The following is an 18,963-nucleotide window of genomic DNA, read 5'->3' as shown; positions in this document are numbered from 1 at the left end:
CATTTGAAACCTTAGAGCAATGATTACATCATACGCTGAAAGGTGACAGGGGCGTTTCATATTCTAAACGGCATTACATTAATTTGGTATGGGCCATCAGGGGTGATGAACGCGGTTTTTTCTCTCTCCATCTCGTCAACAGCAATCTGCCAGTATGCAGAACAAAGATCAACTGAAGAGAAACAGCTGGAACCATTGAGGCAGTCAAGGGCATCGTCTATACGTGGGAGCGGGTAGGCATCCTTCTTAGTAATGTTGTTGAGATGAAGATAGTCCACACAGAAGTCCTTCTTCTTAAGCAACAACACAGGTGACGGCCAGGGACTAGAAGAGGGCTCAATGATGTTTTTATCTAGCATTCTGCTCATTTCACTTTGAATTACTCGGCGTTAACGTGCAGAAACTGGATATGATCTTCGGTGAATGGGCGTCAGTAAGATTCCGGTGCTTGACAGCGAGCATCCAGCCTAAAGGGCGGTCGGCGAAGACCAAAATGTCTCGGTGGGACGATAATACTTAGTATATGTCTTCCGCCTGTGCAGAGGACAAGTCCATCGCAACCATTTTCTTTATGTTGGGATCGGCACCCGAAGCTGGGGCGAAGGGCCTGGGAAGCTCGGAAGAACCATCGGTTGGTAACGATGCCACATAATGGTCGCCCAGACAATCAATGTTGGCAAAGCAAATACTTTGCGGTAGAATTCGCTTTGCCAATCCAAAGTTATAGGTATGCGAAGGCAGTTCGCAGTAATAGTAAGTATAGTGTGAGATAAGGTTACGTCGTAATGTTGTGGAATGTCGGGCACAGGAATGGCGATGTACTCGCCATCAGCAACTGGGGGGGAAGACATCAGTTAAAAAAGGATATCGAATTTCGCGGCAGGCGGAGAAAGCCCATGGGGCGTAAGCGTTACTTGGGTGCGTCAGAAGATTCTGCCAGAAGCGGCAAATCAAGGCGAAGGGTACTGGAAGAGCAGTCAATAAGTGCAGAATGCGAGGAGGGAAAGTCGAGGGCGAGAATTAGGTCGTGGAGGCAATGAGCAATCACGTTAAGAGGCAAGGAGTGTGGCGGCCGGCGATGCTATCACGTGCCGTAGTCATGCCTATGGTAGGCATTGTACCACCCATCCGCACCGCGGACGACGCGTGCCGACGCTGGGCAGGAGCTTTTCCAGTCGTCGTCGGAAGGCAGTACTCATACTAGTAAGAATTGCGCCTGTATCGATGAGTGCAGCGACAGGATAGCCGTCAACGTCAACGTCAAGAAGGTGTTGGTTTGTAGGCAAGGTCAGCAGAGGATTTGAGGGCAGGGTCGACAACGCATCTTCACGTCCAGAAGCTGCAGTGCCTAGTTTATCGGCTGGCTCCGCGAGGCGATAGGCGGCGAAGAGAAGCTGCGGGGTTGGCGCGAACGAGACTGATGGCATCGAGGTGAAGGAGAGTGGTTGTAGCGAAGGTTCGGAGCAGGGGCATCAGCAGCAGTGGGTTTATGGCGGGTGGCATAGGGAACAGAAGGTCCAAAGGTGCGAGAATAAGTGGCGGCGTATGCCCGAGCAGGTTGGGGTCATCGGCTGTGGTAGTGACGAGCGACGTGGCCGATGCGACAGCAGTGGAAGCAGACCGGTCTGTCATCAGGGCTACGCCATTCGCATGGTTGGCGGCGAGATGTGGCAAAGAAGGACTGCTGAGGTGGAGGAGGGCAGCTAGAGAACAAGGCAACGCTGGGTTGAGGCGTCGAATACACGTAGTTCAGACCCATGTTCTCATATTCCTGTCTGATGACGGGCTCAATCATCGCAATCGTGGTTGCTGGTGGATCAGGAGGCGTCGCTGAGAAAGCTGGTGAAATGGCGGCCTCCAGTTCGCAGCGAACGATACGGGTTACGTCGTCACAGGTGATAGTCTGACGCGGTCGACCTTCACATGTCGACGTAGCAGCAGTGTTGGGTAGCCGCGTGATCTGGTGTGCGATACGGCGGCTCCTAGCTTGTTCAAGGCAACGGCATTCTTTATTGCTCGTGTAGATTGTCGAGACGTTGCCGAAGTCAAGCAAATGGAAAGCGTCATCAGCGATGCCTTTTAGAACATCTGACACTTTGTCTGTTTCAGACATAGCACCGTCAGCTTTGCGGCAAAGAGCCAAGCTGTCGAGGACGTCTCAGACCTACGGCTATGTACATCTCCGAACACGAGACGCAAGAGCATTTTTTGCGGCAACCTTGCAGCCAAGGGGGTGGCTGAACAGTACCCGTAGCTCTTCTTTGAAAATGTCCCAACTGGTTATCTCGTCGTCATGCGTCTGGTGCCTCACGCGTGGGGTGCGGCCGAGATAAAAGATGATATTGGCGAACATAATCGTTGGGTCCCACTTGTTGTGAGCACTGGCGTGTTCATAGAGCTTCATCCAGTCGTCAACGTCATGTACCTCCAGGACACAGAACACACCAGGGTCGCGAGGTTGGGCAAGCCTGACAATTGGAGGAGTGGGACAAGCCGAAGCTGTTACAGGGGAGGTCTGGTCACCAGGAAGCATGGCGACAAGCTCGATGTACCGACCACTTCGGAGTTCTGTGGTGAGGACGGGGATCGATAACCTCCACCAGAATGTTATGTGTAGAAAGACACAGACGAAATAGGCTATTTACAGGCTATTTACACTGGAACCAGACAGCCAGGCCGACATTCGCCCGCGCCAAGGCAAGTATCTCCCGATAATACTTTAATAATATTTACAGCTTAACTGTGAGGGACAACATGGCCACAAATAGTACATGACCGGGGTAGTTGGAGAAGTATGGGAGAGGCCTTTGCCCTGCAGTGGGCGTAACTAGGCTGATGATGATGATGATGATGATGATGATGATGATGATGATGACATAATTAAGAAAAGTAGATGAAACTGGGAGTAATATGTTATAGTTGTCTAAGCATCTAGTAGGCGTTTAATTTGTTTCCGGATAGTTTCGATAAAACAAGGCTCACAGGGGTTTTCTGTAACGATAGTATCCGCAAAAGACTATATATTGACAGCAGACGGGAAATCTGTATAATTTACAACCTCAGTGTGAACTATAATTGTGACAAGTAGATGAAACTCGGAGTAATGATATAGTCCTCGTAGCGGCAAATTTCAGTATAATTTTTCTCAAGGTATCTTCATTAGATTGAGAGGTACAGAGCATTCGTGAGAAACTGGAGAGTGAGTAACTGACACAACTTTATCTGGTCCACCATAGTCGCGATGAAACTCGGCGTCACCATGCTAGGCCTACTCGGGGATCACCAGTTGAAACCTAACGGCCCTCTCGCGAGCCCTCAGGACTGCCAGGGTTTGAGAGGTCTGATCCAGGTCTGGTCCTGGCCCTGAGAGGTCTGGTTCTTTTTTTTCTTCGGAAATCCCATCGCTCCACGAATTGAAGCACAGCCGCAGAAACAACAGTCGCGTTTCGAGATATTTACGGCTTTCTTTTAGGATAAGTAATTCCTTTCGGGCATTCGCGTCGCTAACGTTTCGTGCATTGTATTGTCAAACGCATAATAATGGGACTGAAATCAGTCCTAATTTCAGGCCGAGCGTGGCCGCCCACACAATACACGAAGCTTCTTGAAGCTTCCACCGTCTGCGCAGTACAGCAGCGTACCCGCTTGCAGTGGTGGAATACATACTGGTGGGATACATACTGGGTGACTTTTCTCAATGGTGGGCCGGCTGGGTTAATGGTGGGTGTAGTGGGTGGATGGTGGGATGACTACTGGGTGACCTGTGTAAATGGTGGGTGAATGCTGGGCCTGCTGGGAGGATGGTGGGTACATACTTGGTGAACTGTGGGAATGGTGGGTGAATGATGGATGTGCTGGGTGAATACTTCTGTCGTACAACAGAAATTTCTGTAGTTGCGGCAACTTCGAGGATGCCGTAGGCCCTCGTCGGGGCGCGCGAGTGCCCAACTGCAGGCATAAATAAAGTTTCGCCAATCCAATCCAATCTAGTTGCGACATGAATTCCTCTTGTCTTTTTCAACTGGGGTACCTTGTAGATGCTTTCGCAGACGCAAGTAAATCACAAAGCTAATGAAGAAACACTGAATAAAACCGTGCATAAGCAGCCGCGTCTATTCGCTGGAATGCACGGTAGCACTTGGCTGCGAACATATTGTACACCGCCGCACATTTCTGGCACCCACCACATAGAACACATTCACGTGGCAGAGACATGCGGTTTTTTCCAGGAATATTCGTGGGCCACACGACAAATACAGAAGGCATGGACGACAGGAGCGCAATACGCACTACATTCACCACACCAACACGAAAGCAATGCGGATGACACGGGTGTAACCCGCGCCACACGAGCGAGTAATACTCCTAGATTTGATGCTTTCTGACTGAATAATTTACAACGCGCACGGAAACATCGCGTACCTGACGTGTACCTCCGAGATCATGTCAACAATTTCTAATGCTACAGTAGAGGGTGACGAAAGCAACAAGTCGTCTAAAACGAAGTGACGGCGCAGGTAGCACGGGTCAATGCACGGGCAGTAGCGCAAGGCTTCGTGGGTGGGCCTGGATGGGCTTCAAAACAGCTGAAAGTAGGCGGCAAACTTTCCGGAAGGGAGCAATGGGAGACTTGGCTCGCCAGCCTCGACCAGGCACGGCGGACCACACAAGCCAGTGGAGTTCTAAGCTAGGGGCTCCACCCCCTCGCTTTCCACAACTTTTTTTTTCTTTTTTACTAAACATTTATATAGATATTTCTTCAAATTACAGCCCAGAGAAGGCTTCCTAAGAATGGCATATGCAAATCTCGAAGGCCATCTTTTTACTGCCCGCATGCGGCGGAAGCTCCTGGAAATCGAAAATGCGTCATAGAATTTCTTTCTGCGCTTAAGTATAGCGGATAATATAAACTGTGTGATGGTTGTTTATGTATTGCAACATCTATATGCAGTTGGGCGCAACAAGGCACAAAGCGAGTGTGTGCTGGTTATTATTTTAGTAATCGCGGAGGCCAACCAAACTCCCAATTTCACAGGTAGCGCCACCCACCACCCCGTTTCAACGTGGTTGCTCATAGTATCCATCCACCAATCTTGTTCCTTTGTTCACATGTGCTGTCGGTCGAACGAGTTGCTACGATGTGTTTGTTTGATCGTGTTTTTGCGTTTGCTGTAATGTGTTGTGACTTAGTTCGCGTGCACAAAAGTGCCAGAAGATAGCTTGTGTCTCGCTGCAAACTCGCGGTATGCGTGGTGCGCGAGGCAAACGTCGACCAACGATTTTCATGCCATGAAGTGCGTTCCCTTTGTCCGTGGTGGTTGTGGAGAGTTCGGTGGACGCCGCAAAGAAATGATGCGCATTATTAGCGTTCCGCAGGTCGTCCACTACCCAACTGCATGTATGCGGGAATAACTTTGCAGCTCCGGCAACTTGAATGGCGCTTTTCGACCGCATCGTATCATTTAAAAGGTGAGTACACGCATGCTGTGCTTGCGTCTCGTGTGTGCCGAGAGTGCCTTGCGAGCGTAAGAAATCGAACACCCACGACGACATCGTCTGTGCCGATGCTTGCTGAGCGTTGGTTGACATAATTTGCTTGCGCAAGTTTATTGGCTTCATGCTAAATTGAAAGTCTTGGTGAGCGCTTCCTTCCGGTGAGAGGGATTAGGTTCGGCAACAGTCCTCATTTGCGCGAGCTGCCACTTTTCTGCTGAAGTTGGATAATAAAGACTCATCTGCCTCTTTACCTATTCTTACTGCAATGACATTTCCTCTCTTACTTATGCTTCGAGGTTGTAAATAATGTCTGTTTACGTGGTTGTCGGTTTGCGAGCAGTTATTGGGAAGACGTATAAACACCATGTAAGTGATCTTGCGCGTGACAGCGACGCGATGTGAATGGCTGTAGCGATCGCTCGTTCCCTACAAATCGTACCCCATGCGAGCGGTCTTGCGCGCGACAGAGACGCGATGTAGATGGCTGTCGCGCTAGCTCGTTCCGTACAAGTCGTACCCTATGCGAGCGACGACATTGAGAGCCCTCTCCCCGGTGTTGCCGGTATGAGGGCAGCAAATACGCGCCAAAGGTGTGCTTTATTAATTTAGTTTGCTGTGTCTTACTCAAAGGAGCAGCGTAAAACATTTCTTTAAAGTCTTGCAGTAGGTTCTTAACTTTGCACGTATCAAAGTAGTCGTTTGCTTGTTCCGTGCAACAAGCGTTAGTACTCGACTGATTTGCATCCAGTTCCGGATTCGTGCTATTTTCGGTGCGCTCATAGCACTTCTGGGCGACGAGCGACGAATTCTAGATTTCCAGAACCAGGCGACAAAGAACGAGCGATATGTTCGCGCGACCGCCCGTTTTGTCGCTCAAAGCCGTCACGCGTCGCAGTCGCGCACAAAATCTCCCTCATAGGGTTCGGCCCAAAAAATTTAAGCAATTACGGCTCGCTACTACTACAGCTTACGTTTTGATACAAGGTGTTTTGACATAACTTTGACATAAATAGAGATGACAAGGGAAAGTTGCTTAACTGATAGAAAAAAATGAATTGTTACGTAAACAAACATTTGTATGTAATGTACTGTAGCTGTAGGTCCTAAAAATTTTATTGTCATGAAGATGTTCCTATTATCACAATATTCATCAGTAACTTTGACCTTGTGCTCTGTTCTCACCCTGCAGGGGTGCAAACATTGCTTTGTGACTTTTTCTGTGCTCCTTGCATGTGCTCACAATGAGTTCTTTAAAGTGCCACTGCTATAGGTTAACAGAGAACCTATCTTGCAGTGGCAAGGCCGTGACCAGCAACAGTGTCCACGTCAGGGAGGAGCTATGGCTGCAACAGCACTGTGTGTAATCGTATGGTCTGGTCAGGTATGACTGAAGTGTATGTGTTTGCAAAAGTAGGGTCTCGGTATCATTCGTCAATAAGTTTATGGACATATTACTCATAGCAGTGCTTACTAAATAGGCTAAATATCTGCTCAACTTTATTCAACTTGCTGCTTATTTGTGTTTGTAGACATTATGTATTCATTACCTCGCTCACTTTAAAACTAGACCTAACATGTCTTGAGGTTTATTTTTTCTTGCATCAATCACTTAGCGGCGCGTTACACTTTATTTTGCTTAGTACACATTATATCTACCTCTTGTTATATTGTTTTATTGATTTGAAACTTTCCTGTGTTATACCTTTTGTATCCACTTTTTTTTCGTTTGGGCTACACGCTTGTGCAGTTTCTGCACACGTAAGGATTAAAAGTGTAAGGGGCCAAATATGTCACAGGTCTAAGCATGCAGCATGCTTACATTGTTTAACATTGGTATTACAATAATTGTGAGGGTTACTTGCAGGAACAAGTCTAATTGAAAAAAGTTGGACAGGACAGTGCACTAGACTTCAACTTACAAGCTTTATTCAGAAAACACGCAATGAGGTCCCACCTTTGCTAAAAAATATCTGCAGACAGATGCATAAATAAATGTGCCACATGGGAGGAAACCAAATGCGCACCAAAGCCAATACTGCCCACAACAAGCCATTACAAAGCATTCAGCAGGTTCTTCTCAAGGTACAACAAACACTCCTTTATCAGTGAGTTCCAGTGAACGAGTACTTACACATTCATCAGCAGCCTTTGAAATGCCAAACACCGAATATTTCCTTATCTAACTGCCTGCCAAACCTTCCGAGCACTTGCTTGTTTTGAAAACACAGGTAGCATTTACGAGCACACCTTCGGCAGTGGTCAGCCAAATGGGCAGTGCCTGCTAGAGCGTTTACAGCGTTCCTGTGCTCACTAAGTCTCTCATTCAAGAACCTGCCCTTATGTCCAATACAGCACTTTCTACAGGGAAGTGAAATCTTGTATACCACCCCCACATTGCAGTTAAAAAAAGTGGGTGACATGCTCCTTAGTGAATGTACCCTGACTCCCGGCGTTGCTTACCAACATGCACATTCTTGCGAGCTCTAGTGGCGCTGAAGAAAGCACCTACACTGCACTGGTTTGCCACATTGTTTAGGTGGTGGGACACCCCATGTACAGATGGCACAGTCACAGGGCGCCCACTGGCACGTGCGTTATTGCACCGAGCAGCTGCCAGATCTGTTTTTACCTCTTTAATGAGGCTCCCAGTAATTGACACCAAGGTGTTATCGAGATACCCGGCCCTACATAAATGGCTCGCTTGTTGCTGAGCGCTGCAGGAAACCTGGTGTACAAGATTTAACCAAAACAGCTCTCCGGCAGCTAGGAGCTAAGCATCCTTTAACATGGAGTATGCCAAACGGTAGTCGAGCAAGGGCTTCTTTTGCCTAAGAGAGTATATATAATAAAGGAAAGTATTATTTAAAATTATACGAACATCGAATGGTTGCAGGCGATCATCTTCTGGCAACTCATGTGTGAACTTGAGTCCTACTGAACCCTGTTCGAAAACACCCACAATGTTTTTAACAGCAAAGCCAGCACAACAAGAAAGTCATTGGCACTACCACATCGCCCACTGGACGTGCAGTAACGCATGTCCCAGTGGTAGCCGTGCAGCTCTGCCTTAGATACACAGGGTGTCCCACCGCCTAGAAGAAAGGTGGCAAACAAGTTTGGTGTAGGCATTTATTCAGCACCGCTAACCCTCAAAGGAATATGCAAGTTGGTAAACATTGCTGGGTGTCAAGGTACATGCACTAAGGAGCATGTCACCGGCTTCGTTAACTGAAATGTAGTGGTGGTATACTACATTGCACTTCCCTGTGGAAAGTGGTATATTGAACAAACAGGTGGCTTGGGGAGTACCGGAACGCTGTAAATGCTCCCACAGGCGCTGGCTACTTGGCTGATCACTGTTAAAGTACCAATAAATGCTCCCCATGTTTGCATAACACACAAGTGCTCAGTCTGTTTGCCAGGCAGTTATATAGGGAAATGTTTGAGGTGTTTTGCATTTCGAAAGCTGCTGATGAATGCATATCCACTCCATCACTGGTACCAGCTGATAAATAAGTGTTGTGTCTTCAGAAACATCTGGTGAATGCTTTGTAATGGCTTCTTGTGGATGTTTATCAGCTTCTATGTGCATTTTCTTATGCCCTATGTGGCACATTCGTTTATGCATCTGTCTCCACATAAACTGAGCATGCGGTGGCCTGTCTGCATGTTTCTTCTGAATAAAGCTTGTCAGTTGAAGTCTACCGCTTTGGCTAGTCCGACCTTTATTCCGTACGCCTTGTTTGTGCTAGTAACTATGTCACAGAAGCTGTGTCAACGCCAACTAGCCCAACCTTCTCCATTTATTTCACAATTATTTGTCAAGTTCCCAGAACAATGTACACGAGCTTGAATTTCTTTAAATGGTACATGAAGGCCAGTATTCACTGTGCTGTAAGTACTACAGCAGTGAGGAGTTTTCTAGTAAGCTTGCTTTCTTTCTTTACATTTTTTTATATTCTTCTTAAGCTATACCCATTCATGTAAGTAGGCATTGTGACAGAGTCTGTGTCCAGTTGCATCGTTTTGGACTTTGTCTATACTGCATAGACCACATAGTTGGTACATAGTTCAGTCTATTGATGCACTATCATTAAATAAGCGTGCAGTTTTGCACATGCAAGGTTGCCTGCTCGCTATTGCTAAAGCATTTGCTGGTTATTGTTATGTTGCTCATCAAGTGAACTTGATTTCAACAGCACCACACAGAACATCTGCTTGGTAGTGGCGTAATTTTAATAGTGATTATCAGCCAAGAAGCTCTAAGTCTACAGCTGTCCAGAAATAATTCTATTACTTTGGGTCTCTCCACATATTTGGTTAGCACAGTGGGCAGTTTTCTATTTATTCTGCTTGGTGCTGTTCAGGTGAGAATATTTTCAACTGGCAAGTACAAAGTGTAATGCTGTCAAAAGCCTTTGATTACTGGGCAAATGAATTGAAAGCATTGTACGTAATCCAAAAAGTATTTTTCACAAAATACTAGTGTCAAGAACAAGCATCATATGCACTGCAACTCATGGTTTTATGTTGGTATGAGGTATCTGAAGCTAAGGGTGCTTGTGCATGTATTTTCCACATATTAGCTAATGCTTTAGCTACATGAAACTGCCTATGTTCTGGCTGCTGAAGTCAAACTTGTGGTTGATCAACCTGCTTGTTTTTGCTGTGCACTTACATTTCTCTTGTTTCTTAAGGGTTGTAGCCATGTGACAACTGATGTATTGCAGCAATGTCAAAGGTAGCTTCCACCCATTGTTGCTACAGTGTGCCAACAGACACCTGTCGCCGTATTTGTGCATTTTCTGAGAACCAGCCGTATCCTTTAGGTGAAATTTGTAGTGTCGTTTTGAGTTTGCCAGTGAGTTCATATAACTCTTGAGCACGAAATTTACGCAGTGAAGGAATGGAGACCATACAACATGACCAGTGATGACTGAATATTTTGATAGAAGGAATAAAAATAACACTGAATGTGTGCTTATTTTGGGCACAAGTTCCTTCAGAAGGAAAATGTGAGTTGTAATACAAAGGCAAAAAATCACAATAAACAGTATTTGCGTAAAAAAGGTCAATAGTCAGACTAATTTCTACCCTTGTCATCTAGAAAGGACGCCTTTTTTCATGCATTCATAATGGGGGCTTGCTCACACGTCTTGTGTTATGCCTCTCTGATTTCTCTTGTCAATTTTCCACCGTGGGCGGAAACAGACAAAACTAATTTAATCTGGCCTAAAGCCTTATCGCGGCAATGCACGGCCAAGTCAGATGAGCATGCCGGTCTTCTCAGTAAAATGTGGTGATTTCTTTGGTACATATTTAGTTCCTGGCCTGTCAGCTTCCTAACATTGGAATGCAGTACACTGCCCCTAACACGCACTAGACATATTTCGTGGTATGTTTAACCAAGCGTACCTCGCTTGCCTGCTCGCTTTTCTCAGTTCACTTGTGGACTGCGCTGCATACCTGCCTACTTTAATTTTTCGCTCGAAATATGTGTGCACAGCATTCCACAAGCGCGTTGAGAAAGGCATCCAGGCAAGGGAGATTTGTATAAATTACCACTAAATATGTCTTGCGTCCGTCATTATTAGTGTAGTCTATGCCTCTGTTCATGTGTATGTTTGGTCAAATGTACAGGGTCGTCAACTCTTGGCCTGAACACGACTCAGCGGGACCACGCCCCGCGGAGTGCCAGCATGCATGGCGCAGGGGGATGTGGAGCTTCGTGTCATCTGCTAAAGTACGGGAGCACCCCATGCTTTAGCGAATGACACACGACCTGAAGTCCCACCTCTAAGCCCCTGTGCACCTGCGCCGCTTAGCTCCGTTGCACAGCCATGCCATGCGCGCTGGCAATCCGCGGAGTTCGGCCACTCTGCACCATCGTCATACTAAGATTGGACGGTCATGTACATGGGGCAGACTGGCCGGTGTATAAGCATGTGCCCAGGAGAGCACCATAATTCACTCAAGGGACAAGCATGCTCGTCCCATTTGACAATGCATTGACACAACTGGTGGTGTACACCATATTTAGATTGTTCATCTCTTTTGTTTACTTAAGGCAACCGATTGATCAACAATATCACTGAAGCATACCATTTAAAAAAGAAGGACATCTGTCAGCCAGTGCTCATTATGATTGCATTACAAAGAGGAGTACTCTTTAAATGACACGGAATAGTGATCACTCCGTGCTTATTTGTTTTATTTTTATGCAAGTACTATTTATCATGATTTTGTACATTTGTATTGCAACTTGTGCCCTTTGTCTTAAAAGATCGCTTGTGCAGTGCAAGGGCACACGCAGTATAAATATTATCATTATCTTTACATCAAAACTAATGTTGAATTGTAGCTTTTGTGTCTTGATGTCTTTTTCTGTCCCTTGTATCACTCAAAAGGTAAACATTAACGTACACCAACTTTCTTAATTACTTGCCCGTCAGTGTTGATAAACATGAAATGTTGCTTTCAGCCGGAATATTCTTACCATTTCTCTTTTCCGGTCAGCATAGTGCTAATCCTTTGGCTTTTTATAAAGCGTGCTAATATGTATTTCTGACTAATGCAAAAGTTAGTTCTAGTTGGTGGTAGCTGAACTTGGACATCATGACAAGTGCAAGGGCACACACACACTCAAAGAGACACAGTCTGAACAGGCGCTAGACATCAACTGAAGGGCTTAATGACAAAAAACAGCAACGCACACAATACGCAAAAACCTACAAAAAGATGTAGAAGGTGCAATTGTCCCTAAAGAGAATTCCGCTGCAGCTGTATTAGCGCTGTACTGTTACAACAAACATTTCAAACCTGGTCTCAGTAAAAGGAGCGTGCACACCGAGTTTTGAAGTTTGAAGTTGTGACGGGACTTGGCGCATTCATCGCTGCAGTTTAGTCATGACGAAAATATAACTGCTGAGATGATTGAATGGTGCGAGTGGTTTTCGGAGCCCACAAGGCAATTCACTTGTTTACAACCATGCAAGGGTAATCATACTTTCAAGGCATGTCTCCAGTGTTCTTTAGAACAAGGCCATGTAGTGTGTGATGGTGGTGGGTTTTGGAGACTGGCGCGCGTAGGTCTCTAGGTAACATGTGCTGCACTGTAATCCGTGTGACGCTGCAATCTTGGAGGCCTTGACGTCACTCGTTCTTGCACTGTTCTCTGCATGGCGGTGCGCCTATTTGAATCAATTGTTTCGCTTTCTCTGTTAATTTCATTATTGCAAGGTTAGACTGTACGAAATATGAGTGTTTGCTGCCCTTAAAATAGGAAAATTTTATTAGTTTAATTCTTTATACAAAAATGAATTTCTTGGTGATGTTGGGTTTAACCCCAGTTTTTTTAAAACTTGTTCGAGGGGCAGAAATTGGAAATTATAGAGTTGCATCAGAAATTGACGGACCCAATTAACATATATCATATTGTTTTATACAAGTGCGTTTTAGTGTTAAGAATACTGCTCAGGAAAAAACACACTTCATATCTAATGCAGGTACAGATTGGTGTGGGATTTGTGATGCCACTCAACGAGTGGCATTACATATTCAAGTCTGCTTCCGACGAAAAGTGCCCATTAGAGGTGGCATGGCACCTGTGGACACGAGTGCAAGCAGGTGAAAGCAGCCTGACTGGACAGGCCTGCCGGAGAATGTGCCGCGCATCTGGGAACCTTCCGGCAACACCGGAGAAAGTGGCTGCTTTGAAGAGTAAGTCAACAGTCACCTCATTTAAGAGACATAACTGCATATCTACAAGTTATCTGAATGAGTTAACATTACCTGATGTATACAGAGCGACAAGAAATGCCAAAGCAAGAATGAGGCAAGTGCCTATATATTATATCTTTTTCTTCTGCTGTATATGCACTGTGTCTCGACACACAATTTAAATGTCTTTGTGGGTATGAAAAGCAGCACAAGATAATTTCGGGATATGGGTTTCCGGCGAAAACCGCCCACAATGTTTCCCCCATAATCAGTTTCAATTAAAAACAATCACGAAAGTCGGGTGGCTACACGAGCGGTTAATTTTGACAGGACCTTGATAACTTGCATTCACCTGCTGCTCATTGTCTTAACAGAAGTGAACATTTAAGCACCTCATTTTCTTTGAAATTTCTAATGTAGACTTGGCATGCGTTATTGTAGCTTTTCACGCTGCAGCTTTCATTTCACTTTTCTGAAATAATGCTTCTCAAGAAAATTGGGTTCCGACACAGCTTGGCAAATTTTATGGTCTAAAAGCAGCTTTTTAAACCACTGCCTTCCAAAGTGTTGACTGTGGTCACCTGATGTGCTGCTTTACAATCTGCAGCGTTCACGGCCATGCAATTTCAGAACACTATTCTGATTATTGGGATGTAAAAGTTATAAACAGGGATAAAGTGCCTCAGAAAGGGTGGCAGACGTTTCGTTAGGAAGACCTATCTTCTCAAACTCTGCCTCGTCATCCTCGGCATGTTAGTTTTAAAGTGTTAGTAGAGTGACGTCACATGCAGTTGTCGGGAGTGGCTGGTTGTAAAGGGAGAGACTTGAAGGAGAATGAGCGTGGTCACCTGATGTCTGTAAGCATGATTCCTAAGACGTAGGAACAATAGTGGGAGTGGGAAGGTTGGGAGAGAAGGAGAAAAAAAGAGACACCAAGAGGGAAAGAAAGAAAAGAAAAGAAAAAGAAGGGCAAAGGAAGGTGTTGGGGAAGCAAGAGGTTAGGGAGCATTCAGGGGTGTCTTTGGCAGCATGTTCTTGTGGCTTTAAAGGAGCCGGTGAGGCGGTCAGTCCTCGAGTAACAAAAACAACCCGAAAAGACATTAGTTGAAAGAATGACTTGAGCAGCATAGCAGCAATGCGTCGGATAATTTAGAAGGAGTTAAGATGGCAGCAAGGGGTCCGGAATGCAGTGCATAGGGTAGCTGGAAGGCAGCGGCATGGTCTTTTAGGGACGTTAGTCCCAGTAGCTCAACGAGGTGCCGTCACAGCGGTATGCAGAAGTGGCAATACCCTGTGTGGCTGAGGCACCGAAGAAGGTATCCTGGCGCCTGGGACTTTGGAATATGTTGGTGAGGGTGTTTCGAAAAATATAATAAAGAACAGACAAATATGGGGGTGAACTGAAACTGGAATAACAAATAAGAAGGTGGCATGAGCAAAAGCGGGCGGAAGCAGATGTACATGGGAAAACATATTTATGCGAACATATTTATGGGGATTCTACAGACTTCCTATTGCGCTGCAATGACAGGCCCCACACATACCTACGATACATACACGACATATTCATAATATGGTGACACGGTCAAGACAGCCTCGATAAATATGTAGGATTTCTAAATTCTTTTTACCCAACAATAAAATTCACATCAAAATCTTCAATGGAGCGCATAAACTTTCTGGACACAACAATATACATTGATACTGGGACACTAATGACAATGCTGTATGGAAACCTTTTGACAAACAACAGTACCTGGAATATACAAGCCACCATCAAGCCACATTGCAAAGAAGGCATCTTTAAAGGCCAAGCACATGGCTACGTCACATGTGTGTTGAAAACCAAGACTACATAGATAGACTTGATCACCTTAAAGAAACCCTATCAAACGGGAACCACCCAAAGAGTGCCCTTCAGAAAGCCTGCACCGATGCAACCAAACTTGACTGAGCCGAGGTGCTCAAGCCCCACCCTAGGATCACAAGAACAGCGCCTCTTCTTACTACTAAATTCTCAAACACACTCCCAAACATGAACAACATCCTCAATAAATACTACCCAATTCTCACCAGCAGCCAGAAACAAGATTTTTCCCGCCCTGCCCAGAGTAGTCTTGAGATGCAATGCTATAATATTAAGGATATTCTTGTACGTGCCAAACTAAAAACAACAACGAAGTTAGGAACCAGTCCCTGTGGCCACCCGGGTGCTCTACATGCAAACATATTTAGTCTACTACTACTGTAATAAGTACAGCATCAAATTACTCAAACAAGGTAACTTCGAGTTTCATCTGCACATAAAGCAATGTAGTCTACTGTCTAGAATGTGCCACTTGTAGCAAATAATACATAGGTGAGACAGGACAAAAAATTCATAAAAGACTGAACGGTCATCGCGCAGATACAAAACAATTTACCTAAAGCAGTAGCCAGCCTCTTCAATGAACATGTCATATGTGACAAAGCAAGGCTCTATGGCTACAAATTTCCGCTCACCTCGCTAGAGGAAATATATGGAATCATACCTCATACACAAGTTTAAATGCCTACATCCAATGGAAATCAACTTAACACATAGCAACTTAGAATCTTTAAAAACTTTAAAGCTGTAACCTAAATCGGAACGTCTCATGTCATCAACCAAGGCACAAAACACATTGTGCCACCAGCTAAACTTAATTCTTAACCTCACCTATTCCACCGTTTCTAATTTTTACCTGCTTACTACTCAATTTAATATATTATTTCATGTTTTAATGTTTATATCAACTGTATGACCCCTTTTCCCATGTACACCTGCCTCCGCCTGCTTTTGCTCATGTAACCCTCCTATTTGTTATTCCACTTTCAGTTCCCCCATTTTGTCTGTTTTCTATCATATTTTTTAACACCCTCACCAGCACAATCCAAAATCCCAGATGCCAGGATAGATTTTTCTGCGCATCATTCACACAGGGTATCACCAGCTCTATATACCACTGTGACGACACCTGCGTTGAGCTACTGAGGCTGACATCCCTAAAACACCATGCCTCTGCCTGCCAGCTGCCACATGCATTGCATCCCAGACTCCTTGTCACCATCTTATTTTCTTCAACATTACCCGACGCGTTGCTGCTACGCTACTCAAGTCATTCTTTCAACTGATGTCTTTTGGGGTCTTTTTCGTTACTCGCGCACTGACCGCCTGACCTGTTCTTCTAAAACTGCAGAAACATTCCGCCAATGACACTCCTGAATGCTCCCCAACCCCTCACTTCCTTAACACGCTCCCATGCCCTTCTTTTTCTTGTCTTTCTTTTTTTGCCTCTTGGCATCTCTTTTTTTCTCCTTTTCTTTCGTTTCTTTTCTCGCCGCCTTCCTATTCTCACGGTCTTGTGCCCTCGTCTTAGGAACCATGCTTACAGACGTCAGACGATAGCGCTCATTCTCTTTAAAGTCTCTCCCTTTACAACCAGCTGCCACTGACAACAACTGCACGTGACGTCACCCTACTAGTCCTTTAAAACTAACATGCCAAGGCTGACCAGGCCACTTTTCACGAAGATAGCTCCTATCGAAACGTTGGCAAGCCTTTCTGAGGCACATCATCCGTGTTTATAACCTTCATACCAGTGTGCTCTTCCATCTGTCAGCCGCTGTCTTGATTTTACATGTCCTGTTTACATGCGCTTACATGCGCTTTACATTTTACATGTCCTGATTTTACATGCGCTTGTCCTGTGTCGTTCTCCCCTCTTGTGTTCGTCTTAGTTGGCGCTGTTCCTTCCTAATTCATGATTTTACATGTTCTGGTTATTGAAGATTGTAAGACATGGCCTATCAGCACTTTCGGCATACTTTCAGTGATCTCATTTTATTTAAGCATAAGAATGAGGAAAGAACTGCTACACAAAGAAAGCACCTCGTACATTAGTCGCATGTACGCTCTGATCTGCATAGCTGATCTTCTTCTACGCAAAGCATCCTAAAATTTTCATGCATCTCGTCGGTGCCAAGAAAAGCAAGGTGCAGGGCATCATGCGGAATTCCAGCGCTTTCCGCCAGCCTGGATTAGAAAGAACTGCATAGTGTGGCTGTAACTGGCATTCTGCTGCCAAGACTCAATTGTTTTATGGATCAAAGTACCAGGTACTCTTGTAGTCGCATCAACACTGCCGAAGATTTCATTTCCTACAGAAATATGTTTTTTTTTAAACAGACGAGCATGAAATATTGCTCTGTATTACGTTAAGATGCTTCTTTAGGCTTTTTTTAAGTTGAAGATGTAGGTTAGCTTAGCAAAGTAGCAAAATGGAGATTGAAATGTAGAAAAAAAAATGGCAGATCCCATGCACTGTGAGAATCGATGTACACGAAGCACACATTGTTTGCTTTGATTGAAAATAATTAACGGTGATGTTAGCAGCATGTTTGTAATTTTTTCAGCGTTTAGACCAATACAAAAGTGGCGAGTTGATGTTAAGCGTTACCTTGCATGCACCACTTCTGTTTGTCTGCATAGTCCACAGAACACACAGGGAGATGTGTTTGCTTGAGGCGTTGTTGCAAGTCATTGTTCATAATCTCTGAGAGGGAATTGAGCGTTGTCATTGCCTCACATGGCTCACCGCATCATGGCAGAAATATTAAACTTTGATTGAATTATGAGGCTGTGCATACTTCAATTAGGTATTGTAATTGTATGTATACAATGTATACATAAGTTCGTGGTCTGCACTACATTTCACTGCATAGCGAAGACGCTCCTGTTCTGTGTGACACTTCTTTCAAGTCTGGGTGTCCTCGACGTCGAGTGCACACCTTGCTGGCGCGTGTTAATGGGCTCCTTCTACATACATGGCCAACACACTGTTGAGATTCCAGCTCAAAGCGCTCTCTTCAGACTAAGGACGATTCTAATGTTTACACTATCACAGTCCAGCATCTGCATTTTTCTCGCATAGAAATTAAAACGAGCACAGCACGTGCAATACACACTAACGGTGAAATGCTGGGGCAGCAGCGCCGGTCAGGATGTGCAGAGGTGAGCGCCATCTGGTAATGTTGCAAGAAATCCAAAGGCACGCATCACAAGACCATAGCAGCTGCAGCGCCCATAATGTTGGGAGAAGAGGCAAAAAAATCTTCACTTTAAAACATTAGTTACCATCATTTGCAGCTAAATAAAGCTTGCAAGCCAGCCATTATACAGCTTTTACATGAAATCTTTTATGCCTATATGGCAAATGCTAAAGTTACGACTTCCTCACCAACTGCGCGAGCAACAATAAAGCTAACAAATGATAGAATGGACAAACTAGACAGCTTGCACGTTGCAGCTCTCCTGCATGCGTTAGAGATAGCGTAACCAAATTGTGGCTCTCCGAATTTGACAGGAATTTGAGTGGTCGAAGAGCAGACAAATTATGCAAAATCAGAAGTCAAATATCCACACCATAAGGCTTTGAGTACAGCTCCCATGTGTCTAAATTTTGCAGTTAACCCAACCTCCAGATGAGAAGAGGCGTGGCTTTGGCAAAAAACATACAAAAATTTCATGTAAATCTGCAAAACAATGTGATGCATGTGTATGCATTCTCACTGCAAATAAACCTGTGCTGGCTTGCGCCCTGGGTAGCATGTTTGTGTGTGACATTTGCTGCATTTTGTTATCTGAAACTTTTTTTGAAGTGATTAGAGCAGATTTCCTTCATTCACTTATTGCTAGGAATCATTGGAAAAACAATTTACTTATATATT

The 18,963-nt window shown here is 45.0% G+C and overlaps 1 protein-coding gene across 1 annotated transcript in view; it reads left to right on the top strand.

Moving 5' to 3' along the window:
* Positions 1-5,140: 5,140 nt before the first annotated feature.
* Positions 5,141-18,963, top strand: part of LOC139056988 (uncharacterized) — a 28,679-nt gene continuing 14,856 nt past the window's right edge. The window contains exons 1-3 of the mRNA XM_070534773.1: positions 5,141-5,469; positions 6,791-6,877; positions 13,002-13,215. Of these exons, the coding sequence (XP_070390874.1) occupies positions 6,836-6,877; positions 13,002-13,215 (256 nt within the window). The 5' untranslated portion in view covers positions 5,141-5,469; positions 6,791-6,835. The remainder of the gene's footprint in view (positions 5,470-6,790; positions 6,878-13,001; positions 13,216-18,963) is intronic.

The sequence above is a fragment of the Dermacentor albipictus genome, chromosome 3, assembly GCF_038994185.2.
Source record: "Dermacentor albipictus isolate Rhodes 1998 colony chromosome 3, USDA_Dalb.pri_finalv2, whole genome shotgun sequence".
Taxonomy (NCBI): domain Eukaryota; kingdom Metazoa; phylum Arthropoda; class Arachnida; order Ixodida; family Ixodidae; genus Dermacentor; species Dermacentor albipictus.
The sequence above is the reverse complement of the archived record's forward strand: the minus strand, read 5'-3'. Positions and strand labels throughout refer to the sequence as shown.